Source organism: Amblyomma americanum, chromosome 3 (assembly GCF_052857255.1).
Source record: "Amblyomma americanum isolate KBUSLIRL-KWMA chromosome 3, ASM5285725v1, whole genome shotgun sequence".
Classification (NCBI taxonomy): domain Eukaryota; kingdom Metazoa; phylum Arthropoda; class Arachnida; order Ixodida; family Ixodidae; genus Amblyomma; species Amblyomma americanum.
Window position 1 is genome coordinate 179,751,755 of NC_135499.1, and position 19,774 is coordinate 179,771,528.

Here is a 19,774-nt window from a genome sequence, read left to right on the forward strand (position 1 = left end):
ATCGCCAGCATAAAATTTTGTAGCCTGAAATTGGATCAACTTTACTTATTTCATTACTGCAGTGTTAAATCATAAAGGTGCCAGACTACTACTCTGTAAAACACCACTCTTGGCTGTTCTAAATCCAGTTTTAAACTTTTTCAGTCTGAGGCACGTGCTCGATAGGATGAAATGCGTTTGAATATTTAATAAACATTACTAGTAGGAACTGATCGTGTTTAAATGCTTTTAACATTCATTCTATTCGCAGAAGTAGTGCACCCCATGTAGTACGTTTTTTAGCGAAGTCAAAGTGAAAAGTGTAAGGATGGTATTGTGCTTAAAAAGGTACTCATTATTTTGCGCAGCAGCTAATCAATTACTTTAGAAAAAACAAGGAGCCCGGATATCGGCCGGTAGTTGGACAAGTAACGTATCGGCCTTAAAGGGACACTGAGGAGAACCATATCAAATTTTTTTTGTTAGCAAAATCTGATAGTTCGGCATTTCATGGCTTTGTTGCCGCTTGTCCCGGAGCGAAAGATGCATTTATTTCAAAGAAATTTGGATTCGAAGTTGAAAAATTGTTTCCCGCCGCTCCGATTCAAACTCGAGAACTCTTATGACGGCACGGAGAACTCTTATGGCGCCACAGGACGGAGGGACGTGGAATGTGACGTAAACGGAGACTCCGTAATTTCTGGCGGCTAGCGGTGCGGTTTAGCAGCTGTCGAAATGAAAGCTACCGCCGCCGCACGTTGAATGCATCTATCGGGGGTCACTACTGTCGCTTCGTTTAAGTTTGCACCGGCGTCTTGCCAGCGTTACGATGGATCCCGTTCCCGAACCCGACGACGTAGTTTCGTAAAGACTACTGCCTGCATTTCAGCGACCTCCGCCCCACAGAGCGAGCGATGCTTTTGAGGGGGCACGGTTAGGTTAGGCGCCGGCGGGTCGTTTCCCCCTTCCTCAGTGAGCAGCCGTTGCAAACTAAATGTCATAACACCAGTGCGGGGAGTCGCGAGGGGCCAGGACAAGGTTGGCGCATTGCGCCCAACGGAGGCTGGCCGGGGCTTTGGGGCCAACGGATTGTGATTCCTTGAACGGTGCGGTTGCACGGCGCAGCAGGCGGCGTCGAGGTCTCCCACGGTTGCAAGGGCCAAGTTACTTATTTATTTTTTGCCACAAAAAACGGATGGGTGCTCAAGGGCGGTCGGGTTTAAAGTTGGCGGCTTGAAACTAAAGCCGGCGCACGACGCTTCAACGGCTTCCGCTAGATCCAACGGGTTCACTGGATCGGGCTCTCTCGTCCACTTGCATGTACCTTCAGATATGTACTGTGAATGGATTAAATTAGACGAGCTCGAACAGAACAGCTCCGCCCAACTGCCGAAGCTATTTAATTACGTCAAAACGTGCACTTCGCCGCGGAGCCGAATCAGTCTGGCCGGGCCGTCGGCGCACTCGGCGCGAAATAGACATGCTCCAAGTCTCACCGCCAGTGCGGTCTGAGTGCGCCGAAGCCGCCGAACGCGTCGGCGGTCAAGCGCAGTTGGAGTATAGAGGGTCTCGATTTGACCGACGTGACTTCGCCGTGCAGCGCGCGCGCGCCTCGCCGCAGCATAAACGCGCCTTAACAGAGCCCGCGCTTAAACGCTAACCAATTACGTATTCGGCGGCGGCATCTATGGGAGCCACTGAAAACCCCCCCCCCCCCCCCCCCACACACACACACTCACTGAATAATAATAAAAAAGAACTCCTGTACCGAGGCGAGGTTCGGAATCGAACCAGGGCCTTCGGCGTTTCGAGGCGGAGACGCTACCACTCCATCACGACGGCTCAAGAAACAGCTATCAATAAAGGCGCATCTAGTGAATGCTTTCTTCTGATGCAGAAATCTCCGCGCTTTCGCTAGGTATATTCTGGCTTAACAGAGCTAGGTGATCAGCAATTTTTCTGAATTGCCTTGTACCTTGTCTCCCGTCCCTAATAAACGATTTCCGTTAAGTAGTTTGAAGTTGCCTGGCACAGCCGGGAATGTTTCGCCGGGCGAGCGTGCGAATACACAAGTGCTGCCTTGTGCGATCACCGACCATCGTGCCATCATAGCTTTTCATCGAGCCTTAACAGGCTCCTTCAAAGGTTAACTAGCACTTGAAGCGGCACTTGGAGTTCCTCTGCTGTTCGGCGCTTGTAAATAGAGGCGCGTCAAAAACAAAACCACGGGGCCCGCAAAGCTCATAGACGCGAAGCGCCATAACAAATCGAAACTTTCCTGGCCGCCTGTGGCGCCGCCAAGCATCGGTTTTCTTTGCTTCCAACATTCAGGTTGTCTTTTGCCTGCCTTCCTTGTGTGATAAAAGTGCACTTTTGGTTTTAAAACAAAACTTACTTCAATACTGAACCGCGCAACCTACTTTTGTCAGCCTCAGAGATTCGCGCGACATGTAGGAAGGAAAATTCCTCCAAGGTGGCGGTTCTTGTCCTATGGCGTCATCACGCTTGTACTTGCGAGATTGGCCTGTGGCGGCGATACCTGTATTTTGGTTCTTGCTATTTTCTACCTTACAAGAGCTTTGTTTTCAGTAAGAGCGGCGTTTTTGTGATCAGTAGCTGGTATTCTATCGATACAAGCCAACTTCAATTTCTCCTCAGTGTCCCTTTAGTTCTTTCGGGGACCACGCTTGACAAAAGTCCCAATTTGTTATTTGGGTTAAGATGGGATTCATGATTTCAACAACATGCTTTACTGGATCTGTTTGTAATCCATTAACATCACACTTTTTTCTTGTCTTTAGGGACAAATATATAGCTCTAAATTCTACCGCAAATACTGGAGATAACAAAACACTTTGTCACGTACTATGTCTCATTCGGTTCCTAGAGTCAGGGTCATAAGGGCTGTTAGCAATGCCGACAAAAATTTGGACGACGCTTAAGTTTCGTTTTTAAGAGTGAGAGGCGACAGCGTGTTGAAGTGTTGCCAAGGAGTGCACAGAACGCCATCGCCCGTTAGGCGCGACGTGTGGCCCGTTGGACAATTTAAGGAAGGGACGCCTGTCTCACATATCTCGGTGGACACCCGAACCGGGCCGTAAGGGAAGGAAAATGAAATGAAAACTGGTTTTAAGGAAAAGAAATTACGCCTGTCTCAGAATTCTCGCTTGACACCCGTACCGCGCCGTAAGGGAAGGAAAATCCCTTCCCTTACGGCGCGGCTCAGGTGTCCACCGAAATGCGCCATTTTTCGCCCACGGCCAACGCCGACGACACCGGCTTTTGTGCGACACCAGCTCCTTAACGCTGTCGCGTTAAAATAAAAATAATCATTGAAAGCAGAGCCTAGCTTCTCACCCATGACCGTTCTTCTGCAGATTATATTTGTGGACGGAAGGGGATTGTGTAACTGAGATATATGAGAGCATTTATTCGCTTGCAGACTACACCTCTCCTTTTACTGCGTCGGCCCTGTGGACGTTTTCAAAGAAACATATCGACCTTTTGCGCCACTGGTAGTTTCTTTTATTTCTTTGTGTTTTAAATATTTTAAAGCCTTCACTATTGTTGCCGCTATTTTTCTCCTTTATGGATTTTAAACACTCAGTGGAATTCCTCGGTTGAAAAAAATGCAGGATCAGAAAACCGCGGATGAGGATGAATCCTTCTTCAACTGCAAAATTTCTGATGAAATTCTTCTCTTTGTTGTATATCTGCGCTTGGGTGGATGCTAATGAGCATTACCACCTTATTAAACATTAGTTCCTCCTACTTCACCATCATGTTCTCGAGGACTTTTGGGTACACTCTAAATATTTTCACGCATATATCCTGGAATATGCAGAGTATGCAATTATCTCGCTCATGTCCAACATTCTCGGAAAAAAATGTTGGAAAATTGTAAGGCACCGTTATGGAAATATTGAGGATGATGGTTCGTTCTTTTGATATGTAGCAAAATTTTTGTTTTCTGAAGTGTTTCAAACCGATCACATCAAACAGTTAATACAGCCTCAGAAAAGCAATGGGGAACGGTTTTGACGATAGCAAAAACGTAACTAGAAAAAGAAAGCAAGACTGCCTTCAGGTGATCAGCACATATAAGTCCATTGCAGATGGAGTTTTTCCTTTGCTGTTGTACTGCCAACAAGTATGCAGAACACTTCCGTGATTTAAAGACATAGTAACCGGAATGCTGACCCATCGGGAAGCTCACGTGTAAATTGCACACCAACAAAGACACATAGGAAGGCATGTGTGATTGATTTAGTGTCCACCTTGCCTGTCTACTCAGCAAGAAAGCATAGCCCGGAAGTGATGCGCAATCAACATAACGAAAACAAGCAGTCACTCCAAAATTTTCTAGAACCGGTTTGAAGTTTTAATTTCCTTTCGCCATATATAAGTGCGAGAACACAATGCAAGGCTTGAACCCCATAGGAATCACTATCAGGCTGCAACAATTCCGCATATTTATTCTCATTAAATAAAATATATTAGAGAATGTGTTTCTTGGGATTTTCTGACAGCCCACATTTCGGAATTAGCGCAGGATTTTCTACATTTTTATAGTGGCGAAGACGATTCTCATTGAATGGTATGTTACTTTTCGGCAAATATGTTGTGTCTTCACATCAAAAAGGCGAAAAGCTGTAACGAAAGCCTGGAGATGGTCATTGAAGATTTAGAATTACTATCATGTCAACAGTATTACTTTGAAAGGTGTGAAATGTGCACCACTTCCACTTAGCTCTATGTTAAACTGAGCAGCAAAATTATGAGGGTAGCTGAAATTTTACATTTCCATTTTTCATTTTCTCAGCTTACGCCGATGACCCGCCGCGGTGGCTCAGGGGTTAGGGCGCTCGACTACTGATCCGGAGTTCCCGGGTTCGAACCCGACCGCGGCGGCTACGTTTTTATGGAGGAAAAACGCTAAGGCGCCCGTGTGCTGTGCGATGTCAGTGCACGTTAAAGATCCCCACGTGGTCGAAATTATTCCGGAGCCCTCCACTACGGCACCTCTCTCTTCCTTTCTTCTTTCACTCCCTCCTTTACCCTTCCCTTACGGCGCGGTTCAGGTGTCCAACGATATATGAGACAGATACTGCGCCATTTCCTTTCCCCAAAAAACCAATTATTATTATTATTATTATTACGCCGACGCTCGGCCTTAAACTGGCCCGAAAGCGGCCCTTTTGTGGAACTGAAAGTGCAGTCACGGCTTCCCCATCTCAAAACTCTTGGAAACTCTCAAAACTCTTAAAAGGATCCTGGTAAACCTCCAAGGCCCAAACACGAACTGTCACTCTGCGGACTGTGTTCGACGTTCAGAAACAACCAAGAATCGGTTCGCACCGGGTGCAACTCTGGCCGCTTTCTCCTCGTCCCGATGACAAATGCGGACACTTTGCGCCCTCGCCATGCCCGCATTTCATTTTTTTTTGCCGTCGCTTCTCACCTCGCGTCGCTGCTCAATGCGGCGCTTTAAAATGCAGATGGCGGTGCCTGCCTGTCTTGCGCCGTCGCGCATGAAGACTCCCTGGGGCCTGGCGCGTGCGCTACCTGCCCTGTGTGTCTCGTATGCCCAAATTTCGCCCTGACCCGGTTCGCCGTTGAAATGGGTCGTTTTCGTTAATTTTTTCGGGTGCGAAGCGAGAGTGAAAACCGCAGCGCCCACTGCGAGGGAAATCTGTATATAAGAAAGTGGCACGCGATGACACCACACAGCTTTGCGAGAGCGAGGTGCACGAGGAATACCACCGAAAACATGTTCGCCGAGGTAAGTGACGACTTCAGCGAGCCAACGCTGCTTGGGTGTCGTCGAGCTCATGAGCAGACCTACGCCGAGCGGTGTTCAAACAAGCGGGCACTCTTTGGCGGGACAGAGCCAAGCGCCCCTTATACCGTAATTTGCTTAATCGAATAGCTGGATCGGAAATGCTGGCTGTACTGTTGACAGAGAAGCTTAGGAGGGGTCTACGCTGGGTGCTTGAGGACGTTTACGCAAAATGAGTGAAACTGACATGGTGAGTATTATGATTTGGTAGCGCATATACCTGTTAAATCACAGTGGACTAAGCATCAACGACAGTGTCTGCAGTGGCGTCTCTCTGGTTTGAAAGTGTCGATATCGACAAACTCGCTCTCACAACTTCTTCGCAGCACAGTAAGCTGCGAGAACGAAGGCGATTGGTTACTCGCCTCTGTCGTTGGCTAGAAAGTGTGAAGATATAGCTCATTTTTGGAAGCCGTTGCAGTGTTTTAGCTTGTTCTCCGAACGTACACGAGAAGCTTTGTGGGAAGGAGCTAATCTCGATGAGTACAGACAGTGTCTATTGAAAACAGTCGGTACAGGGAATATTCTAATGTTACATCGGTGTTTGAGAACTCAGATGGTAAAGGGCTTTTCCTGAAAACCCCGCAACCACCGTCATGTCGTGAGCTAGGATCTCGAACTGAGAGCAATTGAAGATATTCCTTACGCAGCGACTGATTCAGCAATCCTCCTTTAGCCTCGTTTCCATCGCTGTGGCTGCATAAAACTGCCAATCGAGGCGCAATTTTTTTGAAATGCCATCCCAACAAGTTACAAGATTTTTAAACGTGGATATTAGAGAGCAGGATCACATAAAACTACAAAAGCAAGAAATGAAAAAGACTGCAATTACAGAGTTTTTAAATTGAATAATAGGGCCCTTTGTTTTGTGGTCGTTGCTGCAGTCCGCGGAATTATATATTGCAGCCTTGTGTTCACGACTAAAGCGAAAATTACTTCCCCTCCGCAGACGCACCATCGCTTATGCGGTCAAACATTACCAGGCAAAACTCACAATTCATCACTTCATCTATTACTACGTACGTACGAATCAAGTGAGATCAGGGTCTAGCAATATGGAGGTGAGTGGGCGCGCAGAGTTGCAGAATACATCTGTGAACGCTTAGCGCAGAGATAAGGGCGATGTGTCTGGCAAGCACTAACGTGACAGCGAATGAGTGTGCACAAGCGCTCTCTACATGTGGCTGCTGGTTTTAGAGCTTGCGACCGAAATTATTGTAGGGGTGTGAAAAGAATGAAAAATAAAGTGTCCCTGCCGGTGCCACTAGGAAGCTGGCGACACTGGCTGAACGGTGACACCCTCCATGAGAGTGCACGATTCAAGATGTTTCGCACAAGTGGGAATTGGGCACACACTCTCTGCCTTCCGTCGCCGGTTCCTGGAGCTCGCATACTTAAAACAGCGCGAAAGACAGGGCAAAAGGCGGAGACAAGGACAGAAGGAGATGGTTCGGCGCTTGTTTTGTCTCCTCCTTTTGTTCCGTCTTTCGCGCTGTTTTAATTATGAACCTTCCCCAACAAGCCCAGTTCGCCACACTTGTCCTGGACCTCTGTTTGCCGTCGGATCGCAGGCCGCTTTCGTGGTGCTATGCCTGGCCGGCGCCGCCTCCGCGGGAGCCCTGCATCCCGCTCCAGCACCGTACTACGCGGCGGCGCCCGTCCTGGCACCGCCTCGTGTTCTGGCTCCTGCTCCTGTCAAAGCATTAGTCGCTCCTGTCGCTCCAGTCGCGGCAGCAGTGCCGGTGAGTCGGACGGTGCCCTACATCGAAGGCTTGCAGTGACGTCACAGTGGGTGCCATTTTGGAGAACCAGAAGCACGGCATAAATCTGTCTGGTGTGATTGCCTGTCTATTTCGCTTAATGCCACATTGCAACAAGGAAGCTTGGCGCTAGAGTGGGGCACATTCATGATACCTGCGGCATATTGAGTGCAAACCGCCCATAGTTTCACTTGTACTGACACGGTCGTCCGATTTTACGTGGTCCTTTCAATAAATTGGAATTATTTAGACACCACGCAAGCATAATTTCCTCGGAATCAGCGTTTTCTTCACAACAACTGGGTAGTGAAATGCACCGTGCCTGGTTAAGGCATAACGATGTAGCTAGCGAAATGGTTAGAACGAACATGGAATGGTAATGTGTAACCCGGCAGTCACGTTGCCGAAAGGGGAAGCGGCATTCTCGAAAAGCTGTGCGGACTCTTAATATGAAGAAAGGAAAGGAAAGGAAATGAGAGGAAAGTGATGCGAAGGTGCATGCCTCGACGGCTGTTCTCCTGCCATTTCGGTAATACTGAAAGCGTTAATGGTCGTTCTTTGTTAACAATCACCGTTTACAGCTGCATTTAAGTTTTAACAAGTCTGTTTACTAATAATTTTTTTTTTATCTTTCGCACTATGAGTACTGCCTCTGGTGGTTGAGTTTTTGTCTTTTTCCAGTATTTGTTACCTTTTATTGATTTTCCTATTGCGTGCGTTCCTTTGGGAATGCGTTTTATGGAAGTTCCCCTCTCTTTTACTGTCAAGACGCATCTGTTCGGCAGTGAGCCTGAAATCCCGGTTGCTATGTTATTTACCTCTGTTATCAGTTCACGCTACGTAGTGTGAGCTAAGCCACAGCTAGATTTTTTTTTTTGGCATATGAGTTATTACAGACAACGCCATCCTTTAATGCACGCCGTTAACTATTATCCGCGCTGACAAGCCGTTATCCCGCACCACTTCGGGATCGGGCCGAAAATCTTCCTTGAACGCGTGTTGATCGCCCGCAGGTGACGGCCCAATCCTACTCTTTCGGCTACAACTCGGCCGACGAGTTCGGCACCCGCGTCCAGCGCCAGGAGTCTAGCGACGTGAACAACGTGCGCACGGGCTCGTACGGCTACGCCGACGCCAAGGGCATCTACCGCCACGTCCAGTACGTCGCCGATGCCGCCGGCTTCCGCGCCGCCATCGACACCAACGAGCCCGGCACCGCCCACGGTCAGACCGCGGGCGCCCTCTACAACGCCGCCCCGCTGCAGGCCGCCCCGGTGGCCGCCCCAGCCCCATACAAGGCCGCCGTGCCAGTGGCGCCGGCGCCGTACGCGGCGTACGCCAAGCCTGCTGTCCCAGCTGCAGTCTACGCGGCGCCAGCGAAATATGCGGCGCCGGTGGTCGCCGCACCGGCGCGCCCGCTCGCTTACGGGCCCAAGTATTTATAAGGAGGGGATGGACAATGACGGTCTGGCTTGTGTGACTCGACGGAGACGACTCGGGCATCGAAATGTTTTGGGACGAGAATGTGATGTTCATTAAACTGCTTTCCCCACCTGCAACACGAGTGTGGAAGGAATCGCTGGTTACATCCTGCGCGAACATAGAAGATCGGTCTTGGAGCGCTCACCAAGTTTGACACTAGCGTGGAAATAATGACTCTGAACTCTTTAATTTTTTTTCGACATTCATGTTATTAAAATATTCAAAAATTGTTAGTGAACTACAGGAGCGAATATTATTCACACCCATTTCAGAGCAAGCATATCTTGCTGATGTATTTACCCTAAGATGCTGATGATATGCTCGTACACACAGTATGGTTTATCTTTATGTATACCTACGTTTCCGAGAATGCTCTAAGCTCAGTTTTTAGAGAATCTGTCGTGATTCTGTTAGGCAAGCGTGGTGTGCTATTCTTTGTCACTGTACCTATCATATATGTGCTCTGTGTACCAGCCTATAGCCGAGTAGAGGAAAAGCGGTACCGAAGAAAGTCATAGAGTGTGGACGTGCAATGTGAATTATTCTTTTCTGCTGTAGCTGTTTACTTCTCCTATTTCTCTTCTGAAGAACAACGAAGACCTCTAATTTTGAGTGGCCTTCAAAGAGGGTGCGATGGCTATTATACCTTCGCTTGGACTCCGCTTCACTACAGTGCTTTGCTGTCGATTGCGGGGGTGCAAGTGAACTTTGGTTGTGATTTTAGGCCTCTGATGATGAGTTCATGCGCTGAGGACACTTGACATTTGGACGACGTTGAGCTGTGCCCGATAATATATCGTTGCTTATACTTGGATCGTATTCAAAGTGCATAATAAACTTACAAGATTGCTCATTGTCTTGGTTCACTGCGCTTGGGCTCATAACGTGCTTGATTATGACTACTGCTGCAGGGAAGTCCGTTTTGGCGTACCCGCACTGCGTTTTAGACCTTAACCTAGTAGGCACCGCAGGAAATCGTAAAAAAAAATCGTGGTGATGAATGAAATAAATGCGGAGAAGAATACGTTAGCATACCGGCTTCGATTTTCGGTGCGCTTTGTTTTCATGAACTGAATTCATACGCAGCAGTGACAATGTAAGTTATTTTCTACTCCGCTGCGGTGGCTCAAATTTCGCGCCGTCCGTGTCAGTTGCTCCATGCTCGGCAGACGGCGCTTCCTTGCGCCTTTTTTTTTCCTTGCGCCTTTTGCTGGTGGGAAAAGAGGGGTGGTGAGTCCAAGTGCCTGCAGCTGCTACGTTTGGACTCACTCGTTCACGAATTAAAGTTGAATAAGATGACGAAATAAAAAGCACAGCGCGAGAGGATGGATGGATGGAAAAAACTTTATTTAGCAAGATAATTCGAGGCCCGCAGGCCTCCTGGGTCTCCGCACGACCGCACTCACGCTCTACGTTCATATGGTATTGGTACATGACGTATGCGGCCCGGCTGACGGCCATCTTTTGCCTGGCCAGGTCCGCTGGCCGTAGTAAGGTTTCCCAGTCCTCTCAGGTTCGGAGAGGCAACGGCCCGGATGGGGGAGGAGACGCCGGGCATGATAGGAGGATGTGGGTAAGGGTGGCCTTGGGGTGGCAGTACAAAATGCATGGGGGGTACCGGCATTAATTTAGAAAGATTGGCTAGTGTAGGCAGCGTTCGCGTCTGCAGGCGACGCCAGATTGACTGTTCTCTGGTAGTGAGGGATCGGTGGGGTGGCCTGCAGATTAGGCGCTCAGCAAACGAGTGCAAACGCTCCTTCGAGAAATCCCCCACGAGGTCCGCCTTTGTCCGGTTTCTAGCCCCTGGGGCTAAGGAGTCGGCTGCTTCGTTGCCGGGATTTCCCGAGTGCGCAGGCACCCAGATGAGCTCAGCGCATCGGAGTAGGGGGGGGTTGGGCATGTGCAGCAGGCATTGTGCAGGGGGATGACCCCTGCCCCTGGTAAATGGTGATGTTACGTGTCAACGGGATAATTGTGCCACGGGAACGTGAGTTGTTCCTTTCCTGTGTTGTCATGGTACTGGGCCTATATAAGCCAGTTCAAGGCAATAAACGATGTTGTCAGTCAGCGCCTGTGTTTGTGTCAATGTTTCTTGTCCGTGTTCCGACCGCGCTGTACTAGTCAATATGTGTAACAAACAAGCCAGCCACTGCATATTAAAGTTTGACAAAGAAGGGGGATTTTCTGTAATTCTATAGCTAAGGGGATAAGTGCGATGTTTAACAGAAAGGGAGAAGGCACAGAGCCTTGCGGCGTGCCCACATTGGCAAGTGTGTAGGGTGAGATGTGTATATTATCGATATGAACCATGGCTGTACTGTGTGTTAGAGGAAGGCTCTTATGTAGTTGTATACCCTAGGACCTGTTTGTATGTTCATGAGTGCCTGTAGTGTTGCCGTGTGTTGTACATTATCGAAGGCTTTTTTTCAAGTCTATAGCTAATATCGCCTTAGTAGGAGTTGCTATAAGTGGGTCAAGCACTTCTGATGTTAGCTGTAACACAGCGTCCTGTGTAGATAAGTGGGGTCTGAAACCGACCATAGTGTGCGTGTTTTGTCTCGTGTCATCCACGTATGCTGTTTGCCGAGCTAGCATGACCTATTCAAGAAGTTTCCCCAAGTTGGAGGTGAGCGATATTGATAGCATATTTGCTGGGCGTTTGGCTTGATGGGCTTTGGGACTAGTATTACTTTCCCGTGCGTCCATTTTGCTTGGAGTGTGCCCTCTTCCCTGTGTCTCTTATAGAGGTCTGTTAGTTGCTGGATTGATTTATCGTCTAGATTTCTCAGTGCCGCATTTGTAACCTGGTCTTCGCCCGGCGTAGTGTTTCTGGGCCTTTGAAGCGCTGTACTTACTTCTGGTGTCGTTATTGCAGTATCTAATTTATCATTTGGTTCTCCAGCAATGGGGGGGAGGGGTCGTGGTTGTCCCGGGGTAGTGTGCATATCCTTTAGCGCAGCTAGAAAGGTGTCCGTGTCATGTCTGTGTTGATGTGTTAGTCTAGCTATTATGTTGCGTGTGTTCGTTTTGCTCTGGGCTGGGTCTAGTAGGTGCCGGAGTAGGTTCCATGCACGCGTTGTGGTGAGATTTCCTCTTAGCCCTCCACCTATTTGTGTCCAATTCTGCTAAAACAGTTGCGCTCTATGTTCTTCAACTTAGGTGGCCAGATCAGTAATCTTGTTTAAGTTATGGTGTAGTTTGGCTACAACAAGCAGGGACGCGGCATTTCAACTGGTGCTGGCTGCTTAACACGCGGGGGGAAAGGCCGAGTGGTCTAAAGCAGCTGCAAGCGAAGCAGATCTGTTCATCTCGCCGTTGGTTCGAATCCCTCTAGAGGCTATAGACCTTTGCAGTTACGGCCCCCTGTGCGCTGTCATATTGTTCACTCGACTGTCGTGAGCACCTCGCGCTAACACGGTGAAAACAGTAGCGGAAATGGTTTCCGTCAGTCCAGGGATGAGGCGTTTCGACAACTCCCTCGCCCGATGCAAAGGTCTATGAGCATGGAAAGTTTCTTTTTCTGTTCTCTCACCCTGCTCTGTTCGACAAAAAAAAAAAATTAACGCCGGACATGAGTTTTTGTTCACATAAGCGTCCTAATGATAACACATTAATGAAAGGAAGGAAAAGCTCAAATATTGCCGCGTGAATGCGATGCATGGTATCGCACAACGGCATTGGTCAACTTGAATAAAGAGGAAGAGAGAAGCTTAGAAGAAGAGAAGTTGATACGCGGTTTGCTACCTTACACGTAGGGATAAGGATAAAGCGGGCTAAATAGTTTAGTTCAGTTAGTTCTACAGGGCGTGTCTATGTTCTCTGATCTATAAGCGCTAAGTACGCCAACAGCGCGTCTACAGTCTAGCGCTGAAACACGTGGACCTAAATACTGAGCCGCGCCTTGACGGCACTCTTAGTTCACTAATGTTTAGGCCGCGGTCCCAAAATCTCACCCTCTGTTAGAGGGCGTGAGCCCAAGCGGCGAAGGACACTTGTTGTTCGCGAAATCCGGGGTAGTTGGGAACTTGAACTGCAGTCGTCGGCACGAACATTCGCAAATCTTAATGCAATAAGTGGGAACGAAAGAGCGCAGGGACACAACGGATGAAAACGTGCAAATGAAGCGCTGTCTAACAAGCGTATGTTTACTGGCAGTATCAAGCGTGCATATACGCACAGCCAACGGGAATAAGAAACATACAAGGCACAGGCCAAAAATAGTGATGACGCAGCGATGATTAATGTGAGTGGAGTATACGCCAGCCCTTTCGACTAGATGCATTGGACGGGCCGTTGCTAACACAACCTTCAACGCTGCTTGTTTTCATGAGCGGTCAGGAATATCCCTTGTGCTTTGCTTCCGATACTTTTTCAAGGACGGAGAACATTGAAACACTGGGATACGTTTTCCGCATTCAAATTGGTGATCCGATAAATGTTTACTGCGCAATCCACTTAGCGAATTTTCACGATCTCTAAGAGTCCCTTAATGCATAATCCAGTTCGTCCAATGCAGCAGAGATCACACGATAAATAGATGGAATACTCCACTTGGCTGCGGCACTCAACAAAGCGATGGGCATGCTTCTTTCCGCAAGCCGTCTTGCGGTTGCCCTCCATGTTTTAGGTTACATAGCGCAGCAAGAACTCAGGGGACAAACACAAGCGCTTGTGTTTGTCCCCTGAGTTCTTGCTGCGCTATGGAACATAACGCATACCCACTAGCCCGAACCATCACCTTGTTAAGTTATACCTCCATGTTTACTTGTCTGCGAAAGGCAGACATTTCAACGTTTCACATCCGATTTCTGCATGATTTTCTTGGTGCTGTGTGAACAGTTTATGCATGTAAAAAATGAGCACAGTATGATACCTCGGAGAATCAAGTACAATGTTTTCCAAAAGCGACCAGGTATACAGTGGGGTTTGCTTCAATGCCATATAGCGGGGCTCTTACGGCAACCATAGAAACCAAAAAGTCTCGAATGGTGAGGACAAGGGTTCTTCTCACCTTGCACAGATTTAGAGCTTAAGCGGTGCCATAAGCATTCCGTCACACGAGTTTACGAAACAGAACACGTTGCTTCGTTACTTTGGCAAAGACGGTACTTGGCGGTTGTGCTTCCTTTCAACCTTCATTTTCCTCTGTACACACTCGGCTTTAATTGCGAACGTTCGCTCAGGAAAACAAGCCTCACTAAGTCTCGGCAAGCTGATGTAAAGGTGAAAAGCGGGAAATATACCCAAATGCGTCCCACTGTTTGAATCTTGTCAAACCTTAAGTAGCATATATGCATCGGCAGTGAAGGGCAAGCAAAATTTTTGAAGCGCTCGTAATGAGAGAGCGAGGGAAAGAAAGACTGCGTCAGCGTCCTGTGGATAGCGCTTCACCTGGAACAGCTGACGTATATTGCACGTGAATGGATCGTTGTTGCGTCATCACTTTTTATTGTCTGCGCGTTGCGTTCTTCTTGTTCGTCCTGTTATCTATGTGTTATGCTTCGCACTAGAGCCGCGTTTATAAGGATACGACAGAAGTCAACTCCACTCCACGTTTTGAGAGAAAGTGCAAAAACATCGCGGAAGATAGTAGAGGGCGAGTCACGCCTTTCCTTCTCAAAACCAGCTCTTTCCCCCCAAAAGCTGACTGGAGTGGACTTCTGTCACATTCATGTCAACACCATGCGGTTGATAGTGAGTGGTTCGTTTGAGGCTCTTCTTTCCTTGGTCTCATCCTTTCGCCTTTCGTTCGAGCTTATTCTCATTCTTTGTTCCTTATTCCACTCCATTCCTTATTCTTATAATGTTCCTCATTATGAACCGGTAAGACCGTCTTGGTATGCGGTTTTAGTCTTGCCTCCTAGTTTTTATTGCTTTGGAGTGGCAGCAGGATAGTAATATAGTGACTCTTGTTACTTTTCCTGATGGAATAATTTTGAGGAACTGCGAAAGGGGTGCGGAAGTCCCAAACGAAGAAAAAGTTATCTCTTCCTCTGGAACGCGAACTCCGGACCTCTGATAATTTAGGATATCACCTGCAGCATCAGTTACATCTGAAAGACACTACATCGGAACGCGGAAGCCATGCATGTTTGTCGCTTCGAGATTGCACCCAATATCTCTCTGGGAAGATGAGAGTCGCGGCAGAGACAAAAACAGACCTCAATCGAACACGTCCAGCGTAGAGAGATGTTCGTGATATTTCCAATGCATCACAATTATAACCCACCCCTAGGCTCTATGCAAAACGAAAATATCTCTGTGGACTGGTGCTTGTACGAGTGCTTTTCTTGACGTGATGGCGGGTGACGAATAGGAAGCTAATTAAAACACCGTTTCTGGACGCTGCGAGCATACCAGCGTCTAATAGAAGCACATAATAGACAACTTACAACGCCCCGTAGCCTGCTTTTCGAATCCAGCTCCGTTTTTTGTTGCAGCCGTCGGCCATAAACAATCCAGACAGAGCGGCTTCACTCCATCGCGCCTGGAGGCACGGAAGCCTCGGGTGGCAGTCATTAATCTCGCGCTCGTTTTTTCTCGCCCGAGGCCTTCGAGTCAGTTTTCTTTTAGAATCGTGTCCAGGAAGCCCAGCGCTGCACCGGCAACCGCCGCCCGCGTCTCTCAGCGACGAAGGCCTTTCCTCGCGGAGCCGGGCCGACGCTATGGCACAATCGCCTCCTGCTACGCCGAACACTCTCTCGCCCTCTGTACACACGGGCCAAGAGGCGTACAAAGGCAACTCTTGCACGGCTGGCTCGAAGCCTTGCCTTGTGCGCACCACAACTGCAGGCACAGAGGCAGAGCCAGAAAGAAAGCGAGACACTGACCGCGGTAGACCTCGCTCTCTCTCCATAACCGTGTGCGTGCGTGTTATAACGGCTATGCATTATAATAAGGACTGGCTGCCGTAATCTCGTAATCTCCCATTGCGCAATTGAACCTCGGAGGCCTTCAGACGGACTTATGCCAGTCGCCGGGTTCGCGTATATGCTAGACGTGCGTGAGCTCGCTGCCGTGCGCGGTAGGCACGGGCGAAATGATGGCCGGCCCCGGTCGCTTTCTTTTTTTCGCCCCTTTCTCTCTGCACGCGTTCGCGAGTGGGCAGCAGCGGAGCCCGAGGGTGGCGCGGTAACCCGTATAATTCTTCTGGCTGCCTCGGGTCGTTTACTCAGCGGGTGTTGAGGCCTCTGATTGTTGTTCCCGCTGCGTGCCATATATACAGCGGCGTGGCAGCGGCCGCCTCCTGAGTGCTACTCACGTGAGGCTTATGTGTGCGGACGCACGCACAGTCTACACCTGTGCCAAGTTGAGCGTGCGGGACGGGTTTCAAAGATTGGAGGCTTGAGTCAGTTGTGCGGCTCATTGGGCTCCTCCTGATGCTAGCTCAGCGAAACCCAAACAAACCGGCAGTGGCGGGAGCAGCCGATGGTTCAAGTTTGCTTAGCCGTTATAAATTCATGAGATGCAGGTTCTGTTGCTTAACTATGAGAGAGTGAACCCGTTCTCTACTCGATCAGCAATGAGGCTCACGGATTCAAACTACAATGCGTTGCCCACACTGAGCGCATATATAAAGCAACAGAAAAGCGACGGCAGATGGCGCGACATGGAGGCGAGGGAAGACTTTTGTATATATTGCTAGTGCAGAAATTGTACAAAGGCCGTAGTACCTGGAGCCCCTAATGGCAACGATCACGGTACAATGCAGTGGTCAGAATTCACAGGTGAGCGCTCACAGTGAACAAAAGATTTATAACAATGGGGGGAAAAAGGGTCCACGCAGTTACTGCAGTTAAAAAAAAGAACAGGAACGTATATTGTTAATTATTTTTTTAAAATCGTTGCTTGGTGAGCGATATATATATATAAATGGTACGCCTGAAATAAAATATTTGAAGATACATACACTGTATTGATATATTTATATACAAGTATGGTTATTTTAGTACATTTACTGTTATTTCCTTGCGAGTTTCAACGCATGTCAAAAGAGATAACACTGAATGCTGAGGTCGAAGAATAATGGTGTCATCTCTGAGCTTGAGCCCGTGCTTGCGCTATTTGTCTTCTATCTTTGTAGCATCCACAGGGAAAAAAAGAGGTGCATTGTAGGTATCCGCGACTTCTCCTTTTCTGGAAGCTATAATAGGTGTTTTAGGAGCGGTAAGGTTGCCGCACAAAAATAGCAACGTCGTAGTGGAGCCTGTGCTCCGATATCAGCTGCTGATCCTTTTGTGTAAAGCTCAGTTGGTGCTCACGCGATGCTGCTCCCCGTGGGGCCGGGACCGGAAATGCAAAAGCGTCACGCTGCGTTCCACGGCTGGGTGAACGCGGAAGGTTCCAACAACTATCGACTGTGACATTGACCGATGGCCCACTAAGGAAACAAACGCGGCATTGGTGGCCGCGTTGAATAACACGCTGCGTTGAAGCGACTGCCGCACGCACTACATTCTCATTTTTCTTTCTGCTGAGGCTGACGCAAAATTGAGTAACAAAAGGTTAACTGAAGTCCGACGCACTTTGGGACAGAAAGTGGCGAAATCAGAAAAACCCGACGAAGTCGCGAAAACTGTTTCCAATGTAACGTAAAGTTTTCCAAAACTACGAAGAGGGAAAATGAGGGCCACCATCTATGCCTCATTCTTGAACGGATATTGTGCAGAATTTAAAGTTTGTCTTTATAGACAGATTACCACTTTCCCATGAAAACTGGCCTACTTCTACTGAAAATGGAGCTCCGATAAGCTAGAAAACGGTGATAAATTAACTACAGGTTTGACCATGAGAGGCCATTGTCACAAACAAACCTCTATGGTATAAGTGCAGTTTTCTAGTAGCGGACCTCTGAGGCTATGCCGCAATATCATTCCTTTCCAGGTGGTGATGACGGAATCCTTTTAATCACTGACGTCAAGAGTTCGGGTCCAGGGATGAAAAATTCAGTTCTTTATTTCTTGCATAAATAATGCATCCTGGAAAGCGTCAAGGGCTAAAAGCTGCCTCGACAGCGGGACTAGGCGAATGACCCCTTATGCAAGGCAGTCATGGTTTTACATCAATAGGTATTGCTCACGATCATTGCGAGCAAGTATGCGAACAAGAGTATATTATAGAGTAGCACAAGTAGACATAAATTATTAAATAAACAACATATCATTTCAAAATGAGTCTAGAATATCAATCCTAATATTTATATATACATCACAATACCTGATAAGCAATGAAATAAATAGAACCACATCAAAAAATATAATTAAAGAAGAAAACAACCCGTGGAAAAAAATTTTCTGTTTTTATATAGCATTTTCTGTGGCAGGAATGCGTCCTTCGAAGCCAGAAAGATACAACCTTTGTCCGTAAAGTTCCGAGAATCATTAGAAAAATGCTTTGAACATTGAAATTATTTGTGCAGTACCCCTTCGAAATAGTTTCCCTTGCCGTCTATACGCAACTTTCAACGCTTCTTAAGGCCTTGGAAACAGTTGGAAAACGCTTCTTTTGGCAGGGCTGTCAGCTCCTTTGTTGTGGCAGCTTGAATGGCCTCCCCGCTCCCCATCCAGCGACCTTTTAGGGCTCTCTTCACACGACGAAACAGGAACAAAAATCGTATAGGGAGAAGTCAGGCGAGTATGGCGAATAGGGAAGTACAGTAATGCTGTGCTTGGCGAGAAATTTTATCACGCTGAGAGCAGTGTGTGGCCTTGCGTTATCGTGGAGAAGGCTCCATTGTCCACATGCCCATAAGTCAGGGCGACGGCGTCGCAGTGCATCACGCATGTGTTGGAGCAAGCGGATATAAAACTCCTGATTCACCGTCTGCCCATGTGGGACGAACCCGTGGTGTATGACGCCTCTGGCATTGAAAAAACTATCAGCGTCGTCTTTGTTTTGGTCTTCCATCTCCGCACCTTTCTCGACGCCGGAGAGCTTGCGGACCACCATTCGGCGCTCTGCTTCTTTGAGGGTGGTATTGAAAACACCATGTTTCGTCTTCAGCAATGATGCTGTAGACGAATGCAGCGTCCTTCTTTGCCTCGGAGAGCAAATCAGAGCTCACTAATGCCCGCGTGTCCTTCTGGTCCAGTGTGAGAGAGTGCGGCCCAAGTCAATCCTGGCAATCAGCTTTCGTTTCCCCAAGTCCTCACGCAAACTTTGATGGCATGCTGCCTTACTAACGTCGAGAACATCTGATAGCATGCGGACTGTAATGGTGCGGTCTTGCTGTACGATTTCCCTGATCCGAGCCACGTTGTTTTCTTTCCGTGAGGTTGAAGGGCGCCTCTGCCTTGTGTTGTCTTCCACCGACGTTCGCCCCGAAACGAACCTCTTGTGCCGCTCAAAATCTCGCGCCCGGGATATCTCGTTGCCGTAAGCGACCCGGAAGAGCTCATACGTCTGTGTGGCTGTCTTGCCAAGCTTCACACAGAATTTTTTATTTACACGCTGTTCGAGATGGACGTCCATCTCTCCACATTCACTCACAGCAGAATGCGCAGACTAGTGACAACGTATTTTTCTATTTGTAGCGCCATCTGGCGGCTGCCACAGCAATTAACATAAATAGCTAAGGTTAGCCCGAAAAGACTGCGTACACATACGCATCACCATTTTTGTTTTGGGGAATCATTTCTAGAGAAGTAAATAAATCAGTCTCGAAACTTTACAGACAAATGTGTATCCGCATGGCCACGAAGAGCCGAACAACTTC

General features: G+C 48.2%; 1 protein-coding gene across 2 annotated transcripts in view; it reads left to right on the forward strand.

The window, feature by feature from the left end:
• LOC144123506 (uncharacterized) overlaps nucleotides 1-11,078 on the forward strand; it is a 33,088-nt gene extending 22,010 nt beyond the window's left edge. The window contains exons 1-3 of one of the 2 annotated variants that reach the window (XM_077656323.1): nucleotides 5,724-5,761; nucleotides 7,390-7,560; nucleotides 8,592-11,078. In XM_077656323.1, coding sequence (XP_077512449.1) covers nucleotides 5,750-5,761; nucleotides 7,390-7,560; nucleotides 8,592-9,023 — 615 coding nt within the window. In that variant the 5' untranslated portion in view covers nucleotides 5,724-5,749 and the 3' untranslated portion in view covers nucleotides 9,024-11,078. Of the gene's footprint in view, nucleotides 1-5,723; nucleotides 5,762-7,389; nucleotides 7,561-8,591 lie in introns of those variants that run through there. The other variant, XM_077656322.1, reaches the window with a different exon arrangement.
• Nucleotides 11,079-19,774: the final 8,696 nt, after the last annotated feature.